The following is a 23,378-nucleotide window of genomic DNA, read 5'->3' as shown; positions in this document are numbered from 1 at the left end:
CTTCCCCCGCCCCCCCTCTTCTTTTTCATTGAAATGCTTCAAGTCTCAGAAAAGAGGGAAAAATGATGTGTTTAAGACAGCAGTGTCTCACCCGCCATCGAGCCCGATAAGGGATTGTTAAATTTTAATTAGACAATTTGATTCCTTTAAATGCCAACCTCTCGGGGGAGGCAGCACCAGGGAAACAGGTTGCTTGAGTTTATACAGCACCAAGCGTTCCCTGCCCCCCTCCTCCCGGCCGGCGCCCCAGAGTTTCACTGCCGGATGGAGTCAAAACCAGAGAATGGAATCCTCTCCTCTCTCCTCCCGACCACCCAGCTCTCCTCCAGGGTCCCAGGTGCCCTAACAGATTGACCCTTTTCACCCCACCCCACCCGGCTAGGGACCAGGGACCCGCCTCCAAGTCCCTCCTAAGATAAAATAACAGTTCAGCGTGCCAGCCTCGAACGGTGAGCTCCAAAGGAGTTTCTCTCTTCCAACGCACTTGTGAGAAGCTGTTTCTGTTTGCAGGCTGCGGATTGGCCACCCTCCTCCCAGTTGCAATATCTGCCTCATCCCCCAACCCCTGTGCAGTGAGCACCCCTGAGCACGGTGGGCTGCTGGCCTGGGCCACCTCCGTGGGCCAGCTCAGCCCCAGGTGGCTGTCTGGGCTCACACAGCACTCCTCAACTTGAGAGCTAGCTAGTTTTCAAATTAGAGCACACACAGAAAATGCTAACAGCTGGAAAGCAGGTAGGGTAATGGCAGAGGCGCTGGGGGCTGGACACACCTGGGCCCACCTTCCACTTGCCCAGATAACCCCATACAACTGCGTCATCCCAGACAGCTTGTGAGGGAGCTCTGTTGTGTAGGCTCTGAAGAGAGCAGGTGTCACAGCAGGCTAGAGTTGGGCGGGCCACTAGGGAGAACTTGATGGAGGGCTACTGACCCACCAGCATGGATGATTCTGGAAGACCTTTCAGTAGGACTTTGCCCTTCTGCGTGGAGGCAGGGCAATGAGCCCTGGAGACACGCGAGGCCCAGGTGATTTCTGGCACCCACACAGATGGAGTTTCCCTGTGCTTCCGGCTCCCTCCACTTTCCCACGGGCCAGGGCAGCTGAGAAAGAAGAGCCTAGGTGGTCCCAGAGCATGCCTGGATCCTCATCTGGGAACCTCTGCGGGCGGAGCTGGGGCGGGGAACAGCAGCTGCCCCACTTTGCTGCCCAGGGAAGGTGAGGATGCAACTCTGGGGGAGAGGCAGCCGCTCCGTGAGTGAGGCCTGCATCTGCAGAGGTCTTTGTCAGCTCAGGCTGCCTTCATAAAACACCCTAGACTGGGTGGCTTGAACACGAGACATTTATTTTCTCACAGTACTGGAGGCTGGAAGTCTGAGATCGGGGTGCTAGGACGGTCAGGTTCTGGTGAGCCCTCCCTTCCTGTCTCTCTGGTGGCTGCCCCTCACTGTGTGCTCCTATGGCAGGGAGAGAGGTCAAGCTCTCTAGTGTCTCTGCTTATGAGGGCACTCATCCGATCGTGAGGACCCTACCTTCGTGACCACCTCCTGACCAAAGGCCTCATCTCCAAAGAACAGCACATTGAGGGTTAGGACTTCATATGAATCTTGCAGGGACACGATTCCATCCACAGCAGCAGGCTCAGATATCCATCCTTCTCCGAGGAGACAGGACCCAGTAGCTAACCCCCTAAGAGCTCAGAAATGGCTGTGACTATGCATGTGTTTGGAGCTCACTAAATGACATTGACTGGGGACTGCGATTTGGAGCTTTTACGCACGAGGCAGGAGCCACCTGGGAGGAAGGTGGAGGTGGCATGTGGAGGTTGGTGAGCAAGTTGATCATATTTTCATCATCCCAAACCAAAATGCTTGTTCTCACAAAAGAAATTTTTTCTATGGTATGTGATCTTATTGATCTGAGGTCTTTTAACTGTAAGAATAATTCTCCTTGGGTCATACATGTAGCCAATCTCCTTTTTGAAAAAGATCAAGACATTTGGACCATCCTGGCAAATCCAGGGTGCCAGCTGTTGGGCGGCATTTCCCAGCTACAGGAGCCCCAGAGTAGGCACTGATCTCACCTGGCTTCTCCAGACCCGGGACCAGGCCAGATTTACCTGGAGCCCTCCCCTTCCCCGACAGGCACAGGCTCTGACACAGATGGAGAAGTCTGAGGTGCAGGGCAGGGGCAGGGATCTGAGGGGTCCTTAGGGTGCCCTTGGAGTGAGAAAGACCACCGCCTGACCTCTCCTTTGGGTTTTCTCCTGAGAAAAGGCCAGCAGAGAAATGCCAGGAGGTCACTATCTTTTATCCATTCTAAGATGCATATCCTCTCTAACATTCTGATGTCTCTGAAATCAGAACGCATTTTCACAATCAACCCCATCTTAAAGCAGTATCGGAGTTAGATGGCATTTTTTTCTTTCCTAGGGGTACCCAAGACACTGGTGCATCTTACATTTAATTCTGTCTTAAAGCCTAAGAAATATGGCAGTTGGTATTACAGTCTCTGGTCAGAGCAGGTGGCCTGGGAGAGCTGACTCTTCCAGGCCAGCTGTGACCCCATCCCGAGAGTCTCTCAGATTCATCCTGCAACCACGGCCCAGGAATACACTTTGTCTTTTCTTTCCTTCACTGCTTCCCAAGGGCTGGATTGCTGCATCTTGGAATCCTTCTCCCTTTGTCTAGACCTGTAAAAGTCTACAGACTTCTCAAGGATAAGTGGTAGGAGGCAACAGGATGTCACAGGAGGAGCCCAGCAGGACCTGTGACCCTGATGGGCTGCATTTGGACAGCGCCTGTCACTTCATCTCTAGGAGCCTGAGGCTTGTTGTCTAATTGCTTGTTTCATTGAATTATTTAGCCTGGTTTGGTTTTTCCATGAGGGTTCACCTGTGCCGGCCACATATGCATCATCTTGCTTAATCCTCACAACAGTAATTGCTCTCCCTATTTTGCAGATGGGAAAACTGAGGCTCAGGAAGGCCAAATAATCTGGCCAACACCCCCAAGCTAGTAAGGCTAGAGTTGGGATTTAACCCAGGTGTTTTGGTCTTCAGCTCCTATGTTATACTAGTGTCTCTTATGCCAGAGTACCCCATCTGAGGAGGTGGGTTTGCTGATGCCTGAATCCCAGATCAACCTGAGAGCTAGCCGGGCAGCCCCTGTGGGTGAGAGGTGTCAGCCCCAACTCGGAAGGACACAGGAGAAGCTGGAGCTCACCCTGGGCTCTGGTTAATAGAGTCTACAGGTATTTAGGCATATTCCATATTTTCTCATTTTTTCTACAATGAATTATATTACATTTGTATCAGCAAAAAGCAACAAGAACAATTGAGAATAAATGCTCAGTTTGACAATTAAATGCATGAGGCCTTTCCAGCCTTGGTGAGACTTGCTTTGCAGAGTAACCAGCACCGCAGAGGAATAAGTGCTAACCACCAGCCACCACCCCCTCCCTCGCCCCCAACCAGCAACGCTCACATGTGTCATCGAAACTGTACCCATAGTGGAAGTCTCAGCTGAAGTTCTCCCCTCTCCAGGAAGCCTTCCATGAACACTCTGGCTGTGCCCATGCGCACATGCTCTCTGGTGTCTGACTATCTCTGTATCCCCAACAGATTTCCTGTGTGCTGTCCTTCTCCCGTTGCGGAGCACAAGCTCTGGACGCACAGGCTCAGCGGCCATGGCTCACGGGCCCAGCCGCTCCGCAGCATGTGCGATCTTCCCGGACCGGGGCACGAACCCGCGTCCCCTGCATCGGCAGGCGGACTCTCAACCACTGAGCCACCAGGGAAGCCCACCCATGATATTCTTGGGCTGCATCTTTCTTTGGTCTCTTGTTGATCTGATGGGTTACTGTGAACAGTTACATTTCAAGTGTGGAGGGGTTTTCTTCCCAGTTGGAGTCACAGAGCCTTTGATTCAATTCTGCAAACAGCTGTTAAACACTTACTGCCTTCAAATCACAGCATTAGGAGTCGGAAGAGAAAAATAAGAGAGTATGCTTTTTTGTTTATTCCACGAATAAGATGAGGCATGAGCAAGGCACGGTGTAATCCTTGAAATGTTTACACCCCAGTGAACAAAAGAGACACACAAATGGGGAATGCTCCAGAATGGAACCATCAGACAATGCCTTGGGAGCCCTGAAGAAGATGGGAGATGGTCCAGCCAGGAGGACTTGGGATGGATTCCAGGGCAGGAGGATTCTGAGCAAGACTTGCTTTGAAAGATGGGTAGGGATTGGCCAGTAGGGGCAAGGGAAAAGAAGTTTTCCAGACACTTTTCTGATTCGTAGAGTGGAGATAAGAATTACAAGCCTTCGAGGTTCTTTTGAGGATAAATGCGATAGTATATCAAAAAGATACAAGAAAACAACTTGGCAAACTATCATCTCCTTTGCAAGCAGATGAAGCTGTCATCACAGGACAGGGTCAGGATCCTGCTGCAGAAACAGTAGTCTGGCTGGGCATGGAGAATGGGTGGCGGGGGGGGGAGACAGGGTGCTGAGAGTCCCCATCAGATGCTCCTGGCCCTACCCAGCGAGGGACTAAAGAGGTGGGAGGAGGGCCAGAGAGGAGCAGTCAGGATCCTGGGGGAGGGGAGCGTGTCTCCCAGTCTTCAGGTCCCTGACTGTGCATGGCACAATGCTTTATGCCCAGCAAGCTCAATAGATGCTGACTGAGCCAATGAATGGCGGGATCGGCCCCTGCTGCCTGATCAATACATACACGCAGGTCTCCCTCTGTGTGCTCCAAATGGGAAAAGGTACCCGCGGGCTTTGTCCAGGGCAGCATCAGTATGACATAGTGCTTCACTACCGTGGAACTGGAAGACTGGTTGCATGGTGGCATTCCATGTCACCCCACGTGGAATTAGGCATTTTGTTTTCTCTGAGGGGCTCCGGAGCGGTGGTGCTGGGTTGGACGTCATCTGTACTCCTCTGCTGAGAGCTGGCGGAGCAGATATGTCAGAGGTAGGAGGGCGTAGAGGAGGGCAGACGCTTCTCCGGCGTCCCCTCTGACCCATCGTGGCTGGTGTGCCCTCCTCCCTGATTTGGACACGGTACCATGTTCAAATCGAATGGCATACATTGCTGGATTTCAAATCCATTTGGGTAGCAAAGCACCTGGAAGTCGTGGGGCTTTGTGTGGAATGCCTTGAAATACTGATCATTTAGTTCCATTGTGTGAAGGAGGAACCCTTTTGTTAGCAGGAAAGCCAACTGTATTATACGTGCATTATGTTTCAATCACAACTGAAACACAGGCTGCCAAGCTCATCAATGCCCACTGCCTCTGAGCCCCCCTGCTTTCTCTTCTCAGTGAGCAGCATCGCCAAGCCTCACCAAGAGCGCAGTGCAGAAATCTGCAGTTATCCTCGTCTCCTTTCTCTCCCTGCTTTCCCCCTCCCCTCTCCCACCCCACACCTCTTCAATGACCAGATTCCACGAAATTGACTTCCAAGTCAGCTAGTGACTCTGAACACGCCTCTCCGTGCTCACCGCCGTGTCTTCATTCAGACGATCACCGTCTCACCTGAATGACAGTCACAACCCCACTTACCGCTAACATCCCCTCTGCACTGCACAGCCAGCGACCTGTGCAAAGCAGCAATCCTCTCCACCCAGGCTTTCAGGGGCTCCAAGCTGACAAGACCCATTGTGGCCCATGAACAGCCCTCCAGTTTAATTTTCCCCAGCTTCATCATCACGCCCTACATTTTTAGCCAAACAGAATTATTTGCTGTTTGGGACCATGTCGTGTTCTCTCTGGCTGGAACATCTCCCCTGCACTCAGTTGCCCGGTTAACTCCTCCTTCTACTTCGTCTCTGATGACACCTCCTTCAGGAAGCGTTTCCCCCCTGAGATGAGACGCCCATTCCTCAGGGCTCTCAGTGCACAAATGCAGAACCTCATCAGCTCTTCCCTGGGTTCCTGAAGCTGGTCCCGCCACCCCACTGAGTGCCACGTTTCCGTTCTCTACGCGGCGGCCAGACTCTTCTCTCTGAAAGGCGAATCTGATCGTGAGGCTCCTGCTGCCCTTAGGGTCAAGTCTAAACTCCTAGAGTGAATTACAAGGCCCTCTGTGATGGAGCCTGTTGCAACCTCCAGTTCAGCCCATCCCAAGCCCCCTGTGCTCCCGCGGTCCCGAATCTCCCACCAGCCCTCCAACATGGCACCTACTCCCCAGCTCTGAAATTTGCTTACCTGCTTCCTATATTTGGGCCCTTCCCCTGGCTCCCAGCTCTTTAGCTGACTACATCCTGTAGGTGCCTGTTGAACATCGCTTCCTCAGGAAAGCCTTCCTTGAACCCCTAAACTAGGTTGTGTCTCTCTCCCCATTCCGTTTCCTAGCGCCTACCACCCGTAGACTTAATTGCTTGGTTAATTGGCCATTGTTTCTTTTAGAATGTGAGCTGGAGAACTATGTATATTTTGTTCCTGACTATGTTTCTAGCGTTATAGAGAACAATGTTCAATGAACATTTATAGAATTAAGAATGAATGAATGCATATTTCTAGTCTTAGCACTAGAAGCTGAACTCCTCACCAACTTGTGTGGGGCATGGGATGCACTTAATTTCTTGTTGAATAGATGGGTGAATGAATGATCAGCTCTTCTCAACATCATTTATTTTATTAACGTTAAAAAATTGTACTTTCTCATTTGTTTAACCATCTGCAAGAACTTGCTAGCGGAAGAGGGGCAGCAGGCCCCAGTGTTTTAAAAAGATTTGGGGATGCAATGCAAACCTTAAATCCTGAGGATGGAGAATTCTCTTTTAACCTCCCGTGGTAGGTTTTGGACCCGGAGCCCTCCGTGGGTGGCAGCGTGCTTTGGGAGGCCCTCCTGCTTACTCCCTGTGTCCATTTCTCCCGGCCAGAGCCTGGCTACCCAGTGGCCCCGCTGCTCCCATGGATCCGCTGAACCTGTCCTGGTACGATGACGATCTGGAGAGCCGGAACTGGAGCCAGCCCTTCAACGGGTCCGAAGGGAAAGCCGAGAGGCCCCACTACAACTACTACGCCATGCTACTCACCCTGCTCATCTTCGTCATCGTCTTCGGCAACGTGCTGGTGTGCATGGCCGTGTCCCGCGAGAAGGCGCTGCAGACCACCACCAACTACCTGATCGTCAGCCTCGCTGTGGCCGACCTCCTGGTGGCCACGCTCGTCATGCCCTGGGTGGTCTACCTGGAGGTAGGTCTGGGCCCCTGCCGTGCTCGGGCGCCTTCCCCGGGAGAGCCCAGGCTCCTCACCGGCTCCCTCCAAGAGCGTGCCTTCTCGGGCGGGCCCTTCCTCCACTGCAGGCTCAGTCTTACAAAATGGGTAGATCGTCTCCTTAACCACCCCGGCTACCCGTTGTAAGGCGCTAAGTGCGTGCCAGGCCTCGCATGAGTCCTTCACACACAGCGACTCCCCACCGAGCCCTCACAGCGTCTTCTGGAGGGTGAGCCAGATGGTCAGAGAAGTTAGGTGACTTCTCCAGCCTCACACAGCGGCTGGAATTCGGGCCCCAGAGTGGGTTCGTTAGGTCGCGTTGAGAACGGGAGTCATCGGCAAGGATCCCTGAGGATGGCAGAGGCTTGTGCTCCTAGGCCTGAAATCTTCATGCTTCTCTCCCCGTTTCAGAATGCGGGCTGCTGCCCCACGCTCTCCTCCCTGCCCTCCCCGCTCCTCTGTGTGTCCTAGCCTGTGTCTGGGACCTCCAGGTCAAGGCCGCTGTGAACTGTGCTGTACCCCCTTTCCCTGGGAAGGAGCACATGGTGACGCATTGCTCGGCCGGCCGGGAACAGAGCCCAGCCCTGAGCCCCGAATAGTGAGTAGGCAGCCCCCTGCTGTGGGCCAGGCGCTGCCGGGCTTTCCACAGACACATACTCAGCAAATACTCATGCTGATTCTGTGTCCGTGTCGTTCTTCTCACTTTAAGGAAGAGGAAACAGAAGCTTGGAGAAGTTGCCTGTCTTTACCTGGATCACACAGCAAAGGGAGAAATTCACTGAGAAGTCCTGAAGTGGGGCCCCGCCTCCAGGAGGACACTTTCCAGAGCTGGCAGGCAGATGAGGGAGGGCCTGGGGAATCTGGGTGGGCACAGGCTGAATCCTGCCACTTTCTCTGCCCTGGGTTCTGGGGTGCAGTCTGGATTCAAGGGAAGCTGACCAGGCATTCAGGAAAAAGCCAATGCCAAGGTCACTAAGATCTCTGAGCTGTTACCTCCCTGCCTCGGACGAGAGGGCAATTTACCTGTGCCGTAGAGACAAGCCCCTGCCTGGGAGAGAAGGCTTCCACCTTTCAAAGAAAACATGAAACCTTTGTAGGTTTGAGCAGAGGAGACAACTAGGAGAAGAAGTGGAGGTGGGGAGGAGAGGCTGGTCTTACGGTCTCCACGTCCCCAGGGGCTCCTGTTGTCACTACCACGCAGGCCCACATGGAGCTCTGGGCCATCACTCCCTCGGTTTTTTTTAGCACAGCTCAGACAGGCTGGAATTTCAAAATGACCGGAATGTTCACAGACAACCAACAAGAAACAGACAATAGATAATACAACCTAAAAGCATACAGGCACCGCCGGCCAGCCGTCCAATTATTCCGTGACTGCACGTTTGTGGAGACCCCTAGACTCTGTCCATCCCACATCCTGTCTGAGGGCCTCTCCCTGAGGAACCCCTCCTGTTCCCTTGAAAAGGAGGTTCCCAGGCTGCAGACCGTCAGGTAAAAAAGGATGGGTATCTGGCCAAGCAAATAACCTCTCCGTGCCTGGTTTCCTCATCTAGAAATGAAGATAATCACAGTGCTTATGTCATAGCATTGTCTGAGAATCACATGCGCCAGTATGTGAGAAGTGCTTAGAATGGCAGCAGGCATATAGTAAGCACCACTAAAAGTAGCCATGACAACGGCGATGAAGATGAAGATGCTGATAGATAGCCACACCTCTGCACATTGAAGGACCCTTCCGATGACCAGGCAAAGAGGTGCCCTCTTCCAGAGGCAGGCTTGCTCTGCCCAGGACTCTGGGTGTGGGATCTGGGGCTTCCAGACCCACCACCCCTACCCAGAGCCTCTAAGGGAGAGCCACACCTGTGCTTTAGGGCTCCTAGGAATCTATAGGTTCTCGACACACATATTTTTAAACATACCTGTTCACATTATTTTAAAGGTGAAGCTCAGTGTTTCAGGGGAGGGTGAAGAATGGCATCTCAGAGGGCAGGGCTCAAAGTCTCCCATCAAACAAGAGCTGGACAGCGGGCCCTGCGACATTGTCTCGGGTACTTACTGTCCCTAGAGAATGTCCCAAGTGGAGTCTCACCCTATCCCAACATTCCGTTCAAGTATCCTCCCAACCATATACTGTACCCTCTCCAGAGACAATCTCGTTGTCCAGAATTTTCCATCCTGTTCCATTTCAAGGGATGTTAAATGCCTCTGATAGCCTGCCATGTTGGCATCCGGCTAGGTGGGGCTGGATGTACATCTTTTATTCTGCTCAGTTATATGGGAAGCACGCTGGTTTTGGAGTGAGAGAACCAGGTTCAATTCCTGACCCTACCACTTTCCACCTGGAGAAACTGCGAGAAGAGAGCCAAGGCCTGCTTGTCTGCATAGGCCATTTTGGCCTCACAAGCCTTTGAGGGGAGGCTTTGCCTCGTGCATTTTCCAGAAGAGCAGATGCGATTGAGAAAGTGGGCAGACTCAGATCCCCGTTCTTGACTCGCTCAGTCAACAGGTATGAGCACGTCTGCGTCCTGCCCCATTCCTAGGGCTGGACTCTAAGGCCTTGGCAGGGCCATCAGAGTGCAGCCCGATGGAGATGACAAGCTAGCAGCCTCCACAGGAGCTGTGGGAGAGCAGCGGGGCGGGGAAGCACAGGACCAGGCCTGGAGGCGTTGGGGAAGGCTCGCAGGCAGAAGTGATGCTTTCAGAAGAATTATCCAGGAGAGGAGCAAGGCACTTGCGCTCCAGGCAGAGAAAAAAGTGTGCAAAGCCCCAGAGTGGGGTGGAGGGGCAGGGACGTTAGCTGGCTGGAGGTTTCGAGGAGCGGTGGCCTCCGAGGTTTGCTGTCACATTCCATAGAAATGAGTGGTAAAGTGTTTCGAACTGTGCCTGACACATGTGTACAAGTTATTGTTAGGATTTAGCCAAGGCAACTTGAGGCCCATCCCACGAGTCTCATCCTGTGCAAGAATATTGAGGAATGTTGTCCAAAGGTGTGGAGGAAACAGCCCTGGAGTGGGACTAGTATACCTGGGGGGGGGGTGCTCCCTCTGTTACTAAATTACCAGGTGATCTTGGGCAAGTCCTTTTTTTAAAAAATAAAGAAGATGTTGCCGGTAGGAGTTTATTAATTAATTAATTTATTTTGGCTGTGTTGGGCCTTCGTTTCTGTGAGAGGGCTTTCTCTAGTTGCGGCAAGCGGGGCCACTCTTCATCGTGGTACGCGGGCCTCTCACTATCGCGACCTCTCTTGTTGAGAAGCACAGGCTCCAGACGCGCAGGCTCAGTAGTTGTGGCTCACGGGCCCGCTTGCTCCGCGGCATGTGGGATCTTCCCAGACCAGGGCCTGAATCCGTGTCCCCTCCATTGGCAGGCAGATTCTCAACCACTGTGCCACCAGGGAAGCCCAAAGGGCAAGTCCTTTTTCTCCCTGACCCCAAGTTAGTCTATCCTTGCAGTTACAATCTCTCCTTTCCCACTTTGTGTTTATCTAGTACTTTTTACATAATCATCTCCTTGTTTGAGGAGATGATAAGCTAGATTGTCCCTTCCAAGGCAGCTCAGGAGAGAGCATAGGATGTTCTGCCCAAAGAGCTGGCTTCAAATTCCAGCCCTGCTGCATGCTAGCTGGGTGTACTCCTGAGCTTCATTCCCTCATCCAAGAATGGGCATAAGCAACCCCCTCTTGTACAAGCTTTAAGAACAATAAATGAGATAAAGTGTGTGCCCACAGGAGATGCTCTATAAACAGTGGCTATCGACACACTTTCTTGAGCCTTTGATTCAGAAGCTCCTAACTGCGTTCTAGAGCAGCTGCTCCTGGTACCTTGGAGGAAGCCCCGCCTTCTTCTGTCCTCCAGGAAGCCTTTTGGTGGGCAGGGATTGAGAGCTCCCTGAAGACCGTGTCAGGACTGTTCACCACTGTGCCCCAGAGTCTAGGACAGAGCCAGACGCGCAGTAAGTTGTCCAACAAGTGTCTGTAGAAAAGAAGGCAGGGAGGACGGAAGGAAGCAGGGAGGATGGAGAAGACGGCCCCGATATCTCAGACCTAGATCCCCAGGGGAATGAGAGCAGTTTGGAAATACTAGTCCTAGGAGGGCGCCAAGGTGGAGCACAGACCATGTGGGCCTGGGACCCTGCCAGTGGTGTCTTAAAGGTAGACTCTGGTGATGCCAGGGAAGCCCCTTCTATCCCTTTCCACCTGTGCCCACCTCCCGGGCCCCCAGGTATCCAGGTGCTTCTCACCTGGCCAGCGTGGCGACTCGATGGGGCTTCCTGTCTTCTGGGGAAAGCTGCAGTTTCCTCCAAGCAGTTCCCATCACTGTGCTTAGATGCCAGCAATTGGTTTTATGCCTGAGAGCAGCTAAGAGGGCGGTGCTGAGAGTGAGCCTTGTAATTAGCCCTGCTGCCCTGCTGTGCCCCACAGAGTGGATACAGCTCTGCTCCTGTCACTGGGAGGGGGCTTTCCTGCTCCTCTTTTCTCCAATAGGTCTGACTCTGTCCTCAGGGATGGGGCCTGCTCCAACCTCCCACGGCTGCCAGGGCCAGCCTGCTGTGTGAGCGTGTGTGCCTGTGTGTGTAACTGGGAGGTGTCGGGGTGTGCATGGGGGGGCATGAATGTGCGTGTCTGTCAGTGGGGGGAAGAGGGCTGCAAAACGCTCTTGCCGTGAGCTGGACTCCTCATTTTACACTGAACCAGGGATGTATCATTACACACCTTCCCCAGCCCGTCCTGCTCTTCTGAAAGCTCTAGTCCAGGCTTCCCTTCTTTTACTCTCTAAGTGTAACAAGGAGCAGGAACGTCCTCACTGCTTCATAGTGGGTCCCAGCTGGGTTGCTGGGTCCCAGCTCTGTGCCATACACCAAGGAGCAGCCCGGCTCCCTAGAAACCTGGGCCAGGACAGGGCAGAAGCTGAGCTGAGAGGCCTTAGGCGAGTCACTGCACTTTTCTGAGGTTCGGTTTCCTCACTGGTAACATGAGGATCACAAGGTGTTCACACAAACGTTTTACAGGCGAGGGTTCAAAGCTGAGGCACTTGAGTAAGTCGGTCATCTTTCTTCTAGCAAACTTCTTGGCACAAAGTGGCCTTATGTGTCTAGGAGGAGAAGGGGCCGGGGCAAGGGCCTCAGACACCTGTGGGTATAGCTCCTCATGGCTGCACCTCTGCTCCCTCGGCCGGAGCCCCATGAGACCCCCACCGAGCCCATGGCCCGATCTGCCCCGGGACACCGAGCTACAGTGCCTGAGCCAATCTCCTCTGCTGTCCACCATTATGTTGCTTCGTCCTAGGTGGTGGGTGAGTGGAGATTCAGCAGGATTCACTGTGACATCTTTATCACTCTGGATGTCATGATGTGCACAGCAAGCATCCTGAACCTGTGTGCCATCAGCATTGACAGGTGAGCCCAGCCAGGATGGGAGAGGTGACCCAGACCGTTCACCTCTTGGGCTGCCCCACCTCTTCTGCAGGGTCAGGCTCTGTCCATGATGCTATACGGCTGCCTGTGTGCCTGTGAGTCCACGTGTTTGTGTGTGCACGTGTGCATGTACGCGTGCATGCGTGAGTGTGTGCACGTGCGTGGGAGAGGACAGACCCCCTAAAGGGAGACTGTCTATGGACAGTGATGCTACAACGAATACCCAGACAGGGACAGGCATAGAGGAGAAAGCTCCTGACCTGACTGAAGCCCTAGCCCTATAGCTTCTTACTTACGTGACCTCGGGCAGATTGTGGATGTTTTCAGAGCCCTAGTTTCATTGTCTAGGAACCAGGCATGATGGCTCCCGCCCACGTGTGGGTCTCGTATCTGGTTGTGCATTTTGTGTCCAGCACAGGGCACAAGGTCAAGGGGGCCCAGGTTCTGCCCACCTGGCTAAGCTCTATCCCCAGAGCCTTTTACTAACTTGCACACATGGGCCACATGGGCTCCCAGAGGCCCTGGCTCTACACCCTTTGCTGGATTCTTGGAAGATGAATGGAACTAATGTGTCAGAAGTGCTGGGTAGGGTGACATGTGGCATCATAAACAATTACCAGTGTTATTATTTTCTGCTGAATGAGACCTAACCCTTGCTCTGAGGGTCCTGGCTACCAATCCATCAACAAACACTTCTACCCTCCATGGGCCCAACACAGGTGCAGGGGGTACAGTTTCAAAGGTGCCAAGACCCAGGCCATGGCCCCTCGAAAAGCCTAAAATCCAAGCAGGGAGACTGGAGTGGCAGATATGGCCCAGGATTGAATGGTAGCCGGTCAGCCATTAAACACTTGCTTGGCAGTCACCAACTGTCCTTGCTGTCTGAGCTGGGGGCAGGAGAGGGTTGATTTAGAGTAAACAGGAGGTGGACCAACTTTCCATCCTCCCAAAGTGGGGCGTCTCTGTTGTGCCAGTGTCGTGGAGTGAGTGGTCCCTGGGCCTGCACCCCAGACTCCAGGTTCCCGCCCCGCGCCCTCACAGGTACACAGCCGTGGCCATGCCCATGCTCTACAACACGCGCTACAGCTCCAAGCGCCGAGTCACCGTCATGATCACCATCGTCTGGGTCCTGTCCTTCACCATCTCCTGCCCGCTGCTCTTCGGACTCAACAACACAGGTGAGCCCTGCCTCTGGTTGCCTGGGGCTCAGCCCCGGCCTGTGCAGGACCTTGAGGGAGCTGAACCCTGGTGCGGACATGGGTGGGCACCCATCAGGAGCCTGTTCGCCACCTCGGCTGAGTCTCCCGGGCCAAGCCCGACTCCGAGTTGTACCTGGTCAGGTCAGAGAGGAACGATGGCCTGGGGCACAAGGGAGTTGGGTGAGGAGTGGGGATAATGCTTCAGGAGGATGCCTGGCCATTTTCGACTTTGAATTGAAGCAGACCAGACAGCCTTGCAAAATGCATGTGTGTGCCTCTCTGTGTGTGTGCACACAGGGTAGGAAGCCGCTGGGCCTCCATCACCCCTGATGATAGTGTTTGTACAGTGAAGCTGCAGCCTCCGGGCCGGCCAATCCCAGGCCAGGCCTGTGCCACCTGGAGCAGGAAAGGTAGAAACAAGTAGGAGGCTAGCTCACTGTGACTGTGTCCTGCGCAAGGCAGTCAGGAGCGCCTCCGACAGAAGAGGCAAAGCCACCATCAGGGAGATAGATGACACCAGTGTGCCTCCAGAGACCATCACCGGACGGGACACAGGGAAGCCTTGAAAGCATGCGGTTCAAGATCTAAGTGTCATGGGAACTCCAAGAAGCAGGAATAGGGCTAAACGTGCTTGCATTAATCTGGAAAGGCCCTGGGAGAGAGGACAGACATCTGCTAGATCTGGAAGGGAACTTGGAAAGACATTGGAACACAGGTGAGTTCAGCACAGAGGACCAAGTCATCTTGTCCCCCAAATTAAAAGGTGTCAGACCTCCCGCCAATACACAGGAAAGGCTAAAATAATAGGTTCCTCTTCTTCTATCATTTTCTTCCGTCATTTTGTTCCCAAAACCGTGGCGCCACTTGTGTGCTCATGGATGACAAAACTAATGACGAAGTAACGAGGGGATATTAATGGAAACACTTGGAAACAGTCATCGCAGCTTAGCTTTTTGCTCATGGTTGTTTTTAATACTCTGGTTTATGCTGCACATTTATTTACGTCTAACGTTTCCAGGCCGCCTTAGGCGTCTAGTTGTATTCTTGGTAACTGGGAAGGCACTGTGGCCCGGGGGGCCTGCCGACACACCCACCTGGGGCTCTCCTCCCCCCCAGACCAGAACGAATGCATCATCGCCAACCCCGCCTTCGTGGTCTACTCCTCCATCGTCTCCTTCTACGTGCCCTTCCTCGTTACCCTGCTGGTCTACATCAAGATCTACATCGTCCTCCGCAGGCGGCGCAAGCGGGTCAACACGAAGCGCAGCAGCCGGGCTTTCAGGGCCAACCTGAAGGCCCCGCTCAAGGTCCCGAGATCCCCTCCCCCAATGTTCCTGCCTCACCGTGACCCCGGGGGTGCATGGGGTCCAGGCTGGAGGAGCTCCGAGGAGCTGGGCGCTGGCAGATTTTGAAAGCTGGGACCTCAGTGGGCTACTCGAATCTCCAGGGGTCGGAGGTGGGGAGGGGGCGGAGACCACCCGGGAGGAGAGGACTTTGCATGGAGACCAGTGTCTGAACCCGGCAGCTCCTGGAACTCCACGTCTTTGCTGTCCTCCCTTTCTCCTTTCCTCACTCTGGCCCTTCTGTCTCCCTTTCTGTCCCTCTGAGGCCTCCATCCCATCTCCTTGATCTCCCATGCTCTGTCCTCCTCTATTCAAACCACCTTCTACCTCACCTGCTCTCGCCTACTTCCCTCCTCTGCCCCGCTTTCTTTTCCATACCTGTGTCTTGTGACTTCTTCCCTCCGCTCAGCCCTCCCCGAGAAAGACGGTATGTGGGCACAGAAGGAACAAGAGCTTTGGGCTTAGACACATCAGGTTCAAATCCTGGCACCGCCACTTTTTTGCTGAGTGACCTTGGGCAAGTGGCTTAACTTCTCTGAGCCTGTTTCCTCATCTGTTAAACGTGAATCAAAATACAGATCTCACAGGGTGGTCTTGAGGATTCGGTGTGAGGGGGATTGAGCTTGCATAGTCGGGTGCCAGATTCTTAGCAGGTGCCATATAAAAGTCAGGGCCCTCTTGTCCCTCATCCTGACCACCTCTTCCCATCACAGTACCGAACCTCACCCTTGCCTCGATTGCCTCCTCAGGCCCCCACCCTCCTAATCTCTGCTCTTCTCTGAGCTCCTGTGCCCAGTCTGACTATCCTGCATTGGGATTCTGTCCCCAGCCCCCTCCCCATCATAACCCATGTGCTGGCTCACTCCACAGGGCAACTGCACTCACCCTGAGGACATGAAACTCTGCACCGTTATCATGAAGTCTAATGGGAGTTTCCCTGTGAACAGGCGGAGAGTGGTAAGTGTCCAAGTCAGGGACCTGGAGCCTGGTCCCTGCCTCAAGGGAAGTGCACCTGCCATGATTCTCGAAGACCTCACCAGCTGGTCAAAGGGAAAAGCACCTCCCAGGATCCCCCACTTGGTTTCAGCTGAGGCCAGGCTTACCACACACACTCGTAAGCAGGCATGGAGCAAGACAGCTCAATTCTGCAAGGCGCAGAGAGGGACCCCTAGCACAAGGAAATGGTTGGGAGAAAAGGACTTGGCCATATAACCATAACAATAATAATAACGGCTATGACCATTAACTGAGCACCTACCATCTTCCTAGTATCTCATCAAATCCTCACGGCGACTCGGAGAGGTTAAGTCTTCTCGATCTTATGGATCTTCATTTTCTAGACGAGAGAGAGAGAGGCTCAGAGAGGTTAGGTAACTGACCCAGGCCAAACAGTTAGTGAGAGAGTGAGTAGCTGAGTCCAGACCTAAGCGACTCTCTGAAATCCATGCCCGTGTTCTTTCTACTTGCATACGCTGCCGCACAGACAGGCAGGGTCTGGGGCTGGAGGCTGGGTGCTGGCGGAGGAGGGACCAGAGGGGGCATGAGGCTCACAGTAAAGTGCAGCCTGTGAGTAGAGCCCCCGGAGATGCAGAATCCCAGCAGACCCCAGGGTCTGCTCAGTGAGAGTAGCACCAGGGTCCAAGCAGCAGATGTGCCATCCCCTGGGGTGAGAAGAGGATGGGCCAGGGAACCCACAGAGAACTGCACCCCAAGTCCAGGTCAGGTGTTTTCCGGAAGCAGGGCCCCTGCTCTTCACTTGAACATTCACTGTTCACCTGCAAGGGCAGGACTCCATGCAACCTTTTGAGATAGGGGCCGAGACAGGGACTCAGGATCGGGACACCTGGGCACACAGTGAGGCTGTGTTTCAGAAGCTCAGGCTGAGACCCTAAGGCCTGGAATAAGGGAGGATGAGGAAGGACCTGAGGCCAGGGCCCTCAAGACCAGCCCAGCCTCAGTCTACCAGGAGAGTAGAGTGCTGTGAGAGCTGTGAGTGCTGGTACAGGTGCCTCGGGTCAGCCTGACAGCCCCTGTTTCAGCCTGGCAGGGAGAACAGGGCTGCCCTCATGCAGTTAGAACACGAGGTCCTGGAGGCAGGCACTGAGCGCCAATCAGTAACTTACTCCCGGCAGCCAGCTGGCGCCTGGCACTTAGCTGGCACTCAGCGAGTGCTGCTCAGTTCATAGAAGAGAAGTGCCTAGGTCCAAAGGCCCCATAGCATGGTGGTGGGGTCACTGAGGCTGCCTGAGGATTGCTCTGCGAAGGGGGCCAGGGGTGACCCGGCAGGTGGGGACTGCCTTGGGCCCTGGGTCCTGCACCCAGACAGTCCCTGCCTCCCAATGATCATCCCCCTTGCCTCTGTGGCCAAGTGACCCTGTGGTGCTTGTAGGAGTCTCCGTAGGGAGATAATGAAGGGCTGGGTGGGGCCGGGTGAGGCCAGAGGGGCCGGGCGAGGCTGGGTGGCTGTGGCTGAGAACTTGCCTGGCTCTACCCAGAGCTCTCTGCCTCCGTGCAGGAGGCTGCCCGCCGAGCCCAGGAACTGGAAATGGAGATGCTCTCCAGCACCAGCCCGCCCGAGAGGACCCGGTACAGCCCCATCGCGCCCAGCCACCACCAGCTGACCCTCCCCGACGCATCCCACCGCGGCCTCCACAGCACACCTGACAGTCCTGCCAAACCAGAGAAGAACGGACATGCCAAAGACCACCCCAAGATTGCCAAGATCTTTGAGATCCAGTCCATGCCCAATGGCAAAACCCGGACCTCTCTCAAGACCATGAGCCGCAGGAAGCTCTCCCAGCAGAAGGAGAAGAAAGCCACCCAGATGCTTGCCATTGTTCTTGGTGAGTCGGCCCTGGCCGCTGGACACAGCCCGCCTCTGCCCAGCCCTGGCTGAGAAACGGACCCATCGCTGTAGGTCCCATTACTTACCATTGCTCCCTAATCATGGCTGGTAGGTCACAGGACTGGCACTTTTCGGGCACAGGTCAAGCCCGCTGACATATCTGACTAGGTAGATTCTATAATTATGCTCATTTTAAAGATGCGGAAACTGAGGTTCAGAGAGCTTTTGTAACTCGATCCAAGAGGATACATGATTTAAACTCAGGCAGTCCCACTTCAGAATCTGAACTTGACCCGTTTACCATAATGACCCCCAGAACCTCGTGACCCTGGGTAGGTCATTTCTCTCTCTCATCTCCCCGTCAGTAGAGAGTAGGTTACTTTTCAGGGCTTGTCGTGGTCATCAGATGAAACACGGTGGTGAAGGCATTTTACAAACTACAAAGCCGTACACACAAGCGTTGTTAATATCGCTATTGTTGAGGAATCAGGAACTTCACTTGCCTCGACCAAGACCCGGTGGGACCAAAGCTGTGAACAATAATAAATGGGGCTGTGAGGGGGCCCCCGATCTAAATGAGAGTGAGTGAGACGAGGCTTTAGGATAAAGTATCTCTTAGAAAACCAGATAATAAAGGTCAAGAATCAAGGGCTGGACTGATACGGGTGATGGGGACAGGAGGGAGGGACTGATGTGTCTCTGCCTTCCGGGAAAGCACCCAGGGTAGCTGTGACACCCACCCACACCCACCATCCCTTTGGCCTCCCAATAGCCCTGGGACACGAGAAGGACAGGTGTCACTCTTCTGGTTTTACAAATGAAAGCTCGCGGTCATAGCAGGTTAGGGGACCAACCCGTGATCACGCGGTTGGAAGAGGCAGACTGGCCTCCAGCCAGGCCCTCTGCCCCAGTCCTGGGGGTCTCTGCTTTGTGGCCCTGCCCTTCCCAGGCACTGCTCCATCCCCGGGGAATTCCCGTGTGCCCGTGTGGCATTCTGTGCAGACGGTGCCTCCCCACGGAGCGTCCCACCAAACAGGAGGTCCTGAGTTAGGCAGGCAGAGAGGTGGGCAGGAGGTCGGACTCGTGACAGCCTTGTGTCACCAGGTGGGGATTAGCAAGGGGGTGTTCACCAAGGGCTGGGGAAGCTGGGGGAAAGCCTAGCAAGAGCCTGGCCACTTGGGGACCCTGATAGACCGGAGTTCAGATCTCGGCTTTGCCACCAAGAGTGGAGTGGCCTTGCGCACACCGCAGAGCTGTCCCGAGCCTCGGTTTCCCGCCTGCCTCGTGGCGATGGCAAGGGGACCCAGGGGCCGGGCATCCAGCTCTCCCTCCGGCCCCAGCTGCGCGTTCCCCAAAGCAGTGAACAAACTCTGTCCTCCCAGCTTCTGCGGAAGGTCGTCTCAAAGACGACGAGGAAGTAGATATAGCCATTTCTACCAGCTGACCTGTGTCAGGATGTTAAGCGTTCGGATTTGTTTTCAAGCCCTTTATCCTCCCCTATGAGGTGGGTATCGTTATATACACTGTACAGGCAGGAAAACGAGGCTGAGGGAGGTGAGGTGACTGCAGACTGGGGGGTCAGAGGCAGGTTCAGCATCCAAGACTACGGCTCCTCCCCCTGTCCTGCTCTTGCAGCCTTGGTGCCTGGGCGGGGCCTGAAGCACGCGATCCAGGTCCTTCCCCTCTGCCCCACCCGGTGCAGCCTCCCCACCCAGGCCCTTCCCGGCCCGGGGGCGCCCCTGACTGCCCCCCTCTCCCCCAGGCGTGTTCATCATCTGCTGGCTGCCCTTCTTCATCACCCACATCCTGAACATACACTGTGACTGCAACATCCCGCCCGTCCTGTACAGCGCCTTCACGTGGCTGGGCTATGTCAACAGCGCCGTGAACCCCATCATCTACACCACCTTCAACACTGAGTTCCGCAAGGCCTTCCTGAAGATCCTACACTGCTGACCCAGCTGCCCTCCTGCACAGCAGCCTGCTTCCCAACTCCCTGCCCAGCGGCCCTGCCTCGGGCCCTGGGAGCCGTGGGCAGGGGGGCGCAGGGCAGACTCGGCCTCCTCCTCGCCCGCGGGCCCTGCGGCGTTAGCTTGGCTCCACGGCCCTCACGGACCGCACACCCTCGCTCTGCCAGGGCAGTGCTAGAGAGCCAGGCACGGTGCCAGCCCTCGGGCCGGACCCCTGGCTCAGGGGCAGCTCAAGGAGCCCCCTCCCACTTCCAGACCCTCTCTCCTTGGCACCAAAGACACAGCCGCCTTCTCTGACCTTTCTCTGGGGCTCTGGGGTTACTGGGCCAGTGTCAAAGCTCAGAGGCCATGCTGGCCTGGTCTTCACAGGCCTGTGCTGGAGCGGGCAGTGGGGAGCCATGGACAGTTCACACCCCCCAAGGCCTACACCAGGGAAGCCAGAGCTCTTGCCAAGGCCCCAGGCAACTTCAGGCCAGGGAGACCCATGTACATACCAGGTCTGGATGGACCCCAGAGAAACCCAAGCCAAAAACTTCACCCCTTCTCCCCGTCGAGCCTGGCAGGAGCTGCTACTTCCATCCACAGCAGTGGGTCCCGACCCCACCCAGCTCCCCGTGAGGTTTCTATACTCCAAGAGCCCAGGAGGGTCTGCGGGGAGAGGACCGCCCCTACCCCAAGTCCAATCTGCTGACCCCCTGACGGACGTGGGTGTCTCTCTGTAGCACATGTTGGGCCAACCTGGGAGAGCTGGCAGGGAAGGCGGGCACCTGACATGGCTGGGGCTTGGTTGGGGGTGTCTGAGGTCCTTTGGGAGACTGGCCCTGACACCCTCTGCCACAAACCACGTCCTTTTCTCTTCCTTTTGCCTCTCCGCTCTCCAGTCCTCTTGTCCCCTTTTCTTTCCACTGCTTCCGCCTTAGAGGAGCCTATGGCTAAGTGGCTGCTGAATACCGTTCGGCCTGCCCTGGCCCTGCCACAGGGAGGAGGGGAAGCTGCAGCTTGGGGGAGCCCCCAGGCCCCAAACTCTGTAACATCACTACACATGCTCCAAACTAATAAAACTTTGACGAGTCACATCCAGGGCCCCTCAAGCGGAGGGTGCAGTGTCACCTCCAATCTCTGCATCCGGTGTGGCCAAAGCTCCGTGTCTATGCTGGGGGTCAGAGTTGGAGAGCCTTTCTGCAGACCCTCCAGAGAAGGTGGCCCTGGCCACCATCAGAGGGTACAGGACTTTGGGGGAAAGGAGGAGAGGAGCTGCTCCAGGGGGGCCAAGGAGAAGACGTGTGTGCCTGTGTGTTTCTCCCCCTCATCCAGTCCTCTCCTCCCGAGCGGACCTGAGCGCTCTCAGAGCTGCTGTTGGGTGGTCCTGACCTTCAAACACCAGCCAAGATGGAAGGGGAGAACGTTTCCAGTAGGGATCCCACGGCGTCCCCAGGGGTCCCACCAGAGGCAAGCCAGGCTATCCCCACTTCTCCTCCTCTCCAGGTCCTGGCACCTCTGCAGGCCCAGTCCTTAGCCCTGCTCGTCCACCAGGGCAGAGAAGGCTCTGTGGGAAAGGTGGCCTTCGAGGTGCGGCTGTGCCCACGTCTGTGTCTGCCCCTTCCCCTGTCTCGCATCAGGACCCCCTTCCTCTGGGGCAGGCGGGGAGGCCCTGCGTAATGTGGCCTGGTGTCCTCCTGCCTCTTGGCCTCCAGAGCAGTCACAGCTCCAAGCCTTCTGGGGCCACGACTTGGCACTGACCCAACAACAGAAATTTGGCTTTTAAAAAATGAAATGTAAATCAAGCCAGTGAAGGAGGAATATTCTTACCACCTTGAGAATAACAGCGGTGATAACAAACAAGGTGCTGGCACCCACGGGCTCAGGCTCCGGGGAGCTGTCAGGGCATAATTTGCATGCTAAATACAATATTTTTAGCACCAAAGTTTGGAGCACTTAACTTGCCCTGAACACTTAATTATGGACTTTGATCTTCTCCCTGAACCTGAATGTGGCACGAAGCCCTGGGAGAGGCTCCTGTCCCCAGAATACCCAATTCCAGAAGGTGGGCAAAACAGACTCCTAGTCTAGCTGGAGCGGGGGTCAATAACCCAGTGACCCCCTCCTGCGGAAGGCATCAGACCCCCAAGGGGGCTAGAACCCTCCCCCAGAGACCTCTCAGCTCTGTTACCCACCCTATAGCCAAGGCGCACGTGTGCACGCGTATACACACACACACACACACACACACACACACACACACACACACACTCAGTCTATGAATGTCTTGACCTGGATGGGAGCTTAAAAGCTCATATTATCATTAGAAATCTCAGGAGGTCACATAGGTTTATTAGCTGTGGGAGTTGTAAGAGATGACAAAAGGATGGAGAGAGAAGAAGAGAAGAAGGGAGGAAGGTAGGAAGGAAGGAAGGGAGGGAGGGAGGAAGGAAGGAAGGAAGGGAGGGAGGGAGGGAGGAAGGAAGGAAGGAAGAGAGGAAGGTAGGAAGGAAGGAAGGGAGGGAGGGAGGGAGGAAGGAAGGAAGGAAGGAAGGAGGGAAGGAAAGAAGGAAGGAAGGAGGGAGGGAGGGAGGGAGGGAAGGAAGGTAGGAAGGAAGGAAAGAAGGAAGGAAGGAGGGAGGGAGGGAAGGAAGGAGGGAGGGAGGGAGGGAGGGAAGGAAGGTAGGAAGGAAGGAAGGAGGGAGGGAGGGAGGGAGGGAAGGAAGGAAGGAAGGAAGGGGGGAGGGAGAGAGGGAGGGAGGGTGGGAGGGAGGGAAGGAGGGCAAGCAGCCTGAAAGCAGTTTGGGAAGAGCACTGACAGGGAGAAAAGGGGAAGAGGGCAGGCAGGGGCGGGAGGCGGGGCAGGGAAAGTTGCCCACAGCTGTCACGAAGCTTCAAGTCTTTCTTCCAGACAGCAGATTGACAGCTGGAGTGGGCAGGGGAGGGCTGGGCTCCCCCCTCTCCCCCCTCGGTGCCTCAGGGGCAAAGGGGTGGTGCGCGACCCAGGAACGCCAAGGTGGGAGGGGGCGGCCAGGCTCGAGCTGTCTGGAAAGAGGCCCTGACAGTGAAGGCAGTAGCAAGCCAGAGGCTGGGCCGGCTGCAGCTCCGATTTCTCTCTCCTCGCTGCCTTTCTCTGTGCTTCCGCCTCTGTGCTTGTCTCTGTCTGTAGGATGCCTTTTAATCAAAGGATCACTGATCTGCCTTTACAGAAGGGGGAGTCTGCATCCCCCCCCAGCCCCCTCTCCCAGAGCACAGCTTAAGGAGGCACCACTTAAGGCGTGAGCCTTCCCGGTCAGGCACAGTGGGGCACTTTGCATCATCCTCTCAGATGTCCGATTGTGACTGCAAGTCTTCAAACTTCAGGCCCTTATTCGTCCCCTAGTGGGTTCTGGAGAAGTCCCAGGTGG

General features: G+C 55.1%; 1 protein-coding gene across 2 annotated transcripts in view; it reads left to right on the top strand.

Moving 5' to 3' along the window:
• DRD2 (dopamine receptor D2) overlaps nucleotides 1–21,039 on the top strand; it is a 66,121-nt gene extending 45,082 nt beyond the window's left edge. For both annotated transcript variants that reach the window (XM_059068296.2, XM_067039492.1), the window contains exons 2-8: nucleotides 6,887–7,202; nucleotides 12,508–12,617; nucleotides 13,677–13,813; nucleotides 14,951–15,141; nucleotides 16,048–16,134; nucleotides 17,693–18,020; nucleotides 19,785–21,039. In XM_059068296.2, coding sequence (XP_058924279.1) covers nucleotides 6,918–7,202; nucleotides 12,508–12,617; nucleotides 13,677–13,813; nucleotides 14,951–15,141; nucleotides 16,048–16,134; nucleotides 17,693–18,020; nucleotides 19,785–19,978 — 1,332 coding nt within the window. In that variant the 5' untranslated portion in view covers nucleotides 6,887–6,917 and the 3' untranslated portion in view covers nucleotides 19,979–21,039. The remainder of the gene's footprint in view (nucleotides 1–6,886; nucleotides 7,203–12,507; nucleotides 12,618–13,676; nucleotides 13,814–14,950; nucleotides 15,142–16,047; nucleotides 16,135–17,692; nucleotides 18,021–19,784) is intronic.
• The last annotated feature ends 2,339 nt before the right edge of the window (nucleotides 21,040–23,378 follow it).

The sequence above is a fragment of the Kogia breviceps genome, chromosome 7 (genome assembly GCF_026419965.1).
Source record: "Kogia breviceps isolate mKogBre1 chromosome 7, mKogBre1 haplotype 1, whole genome shotgun sequence".
Lineage (NCBI taxonomy): Eukaryota > Metazoa > Chordata > Mammalia > Artiodactyla > Physeteridae > Kogia > Kogia breviceps.
Note: the sequence above shows the minus strand (reverse complement) of the source record. Positions and strands in the feature narration are given on the sequence as shown.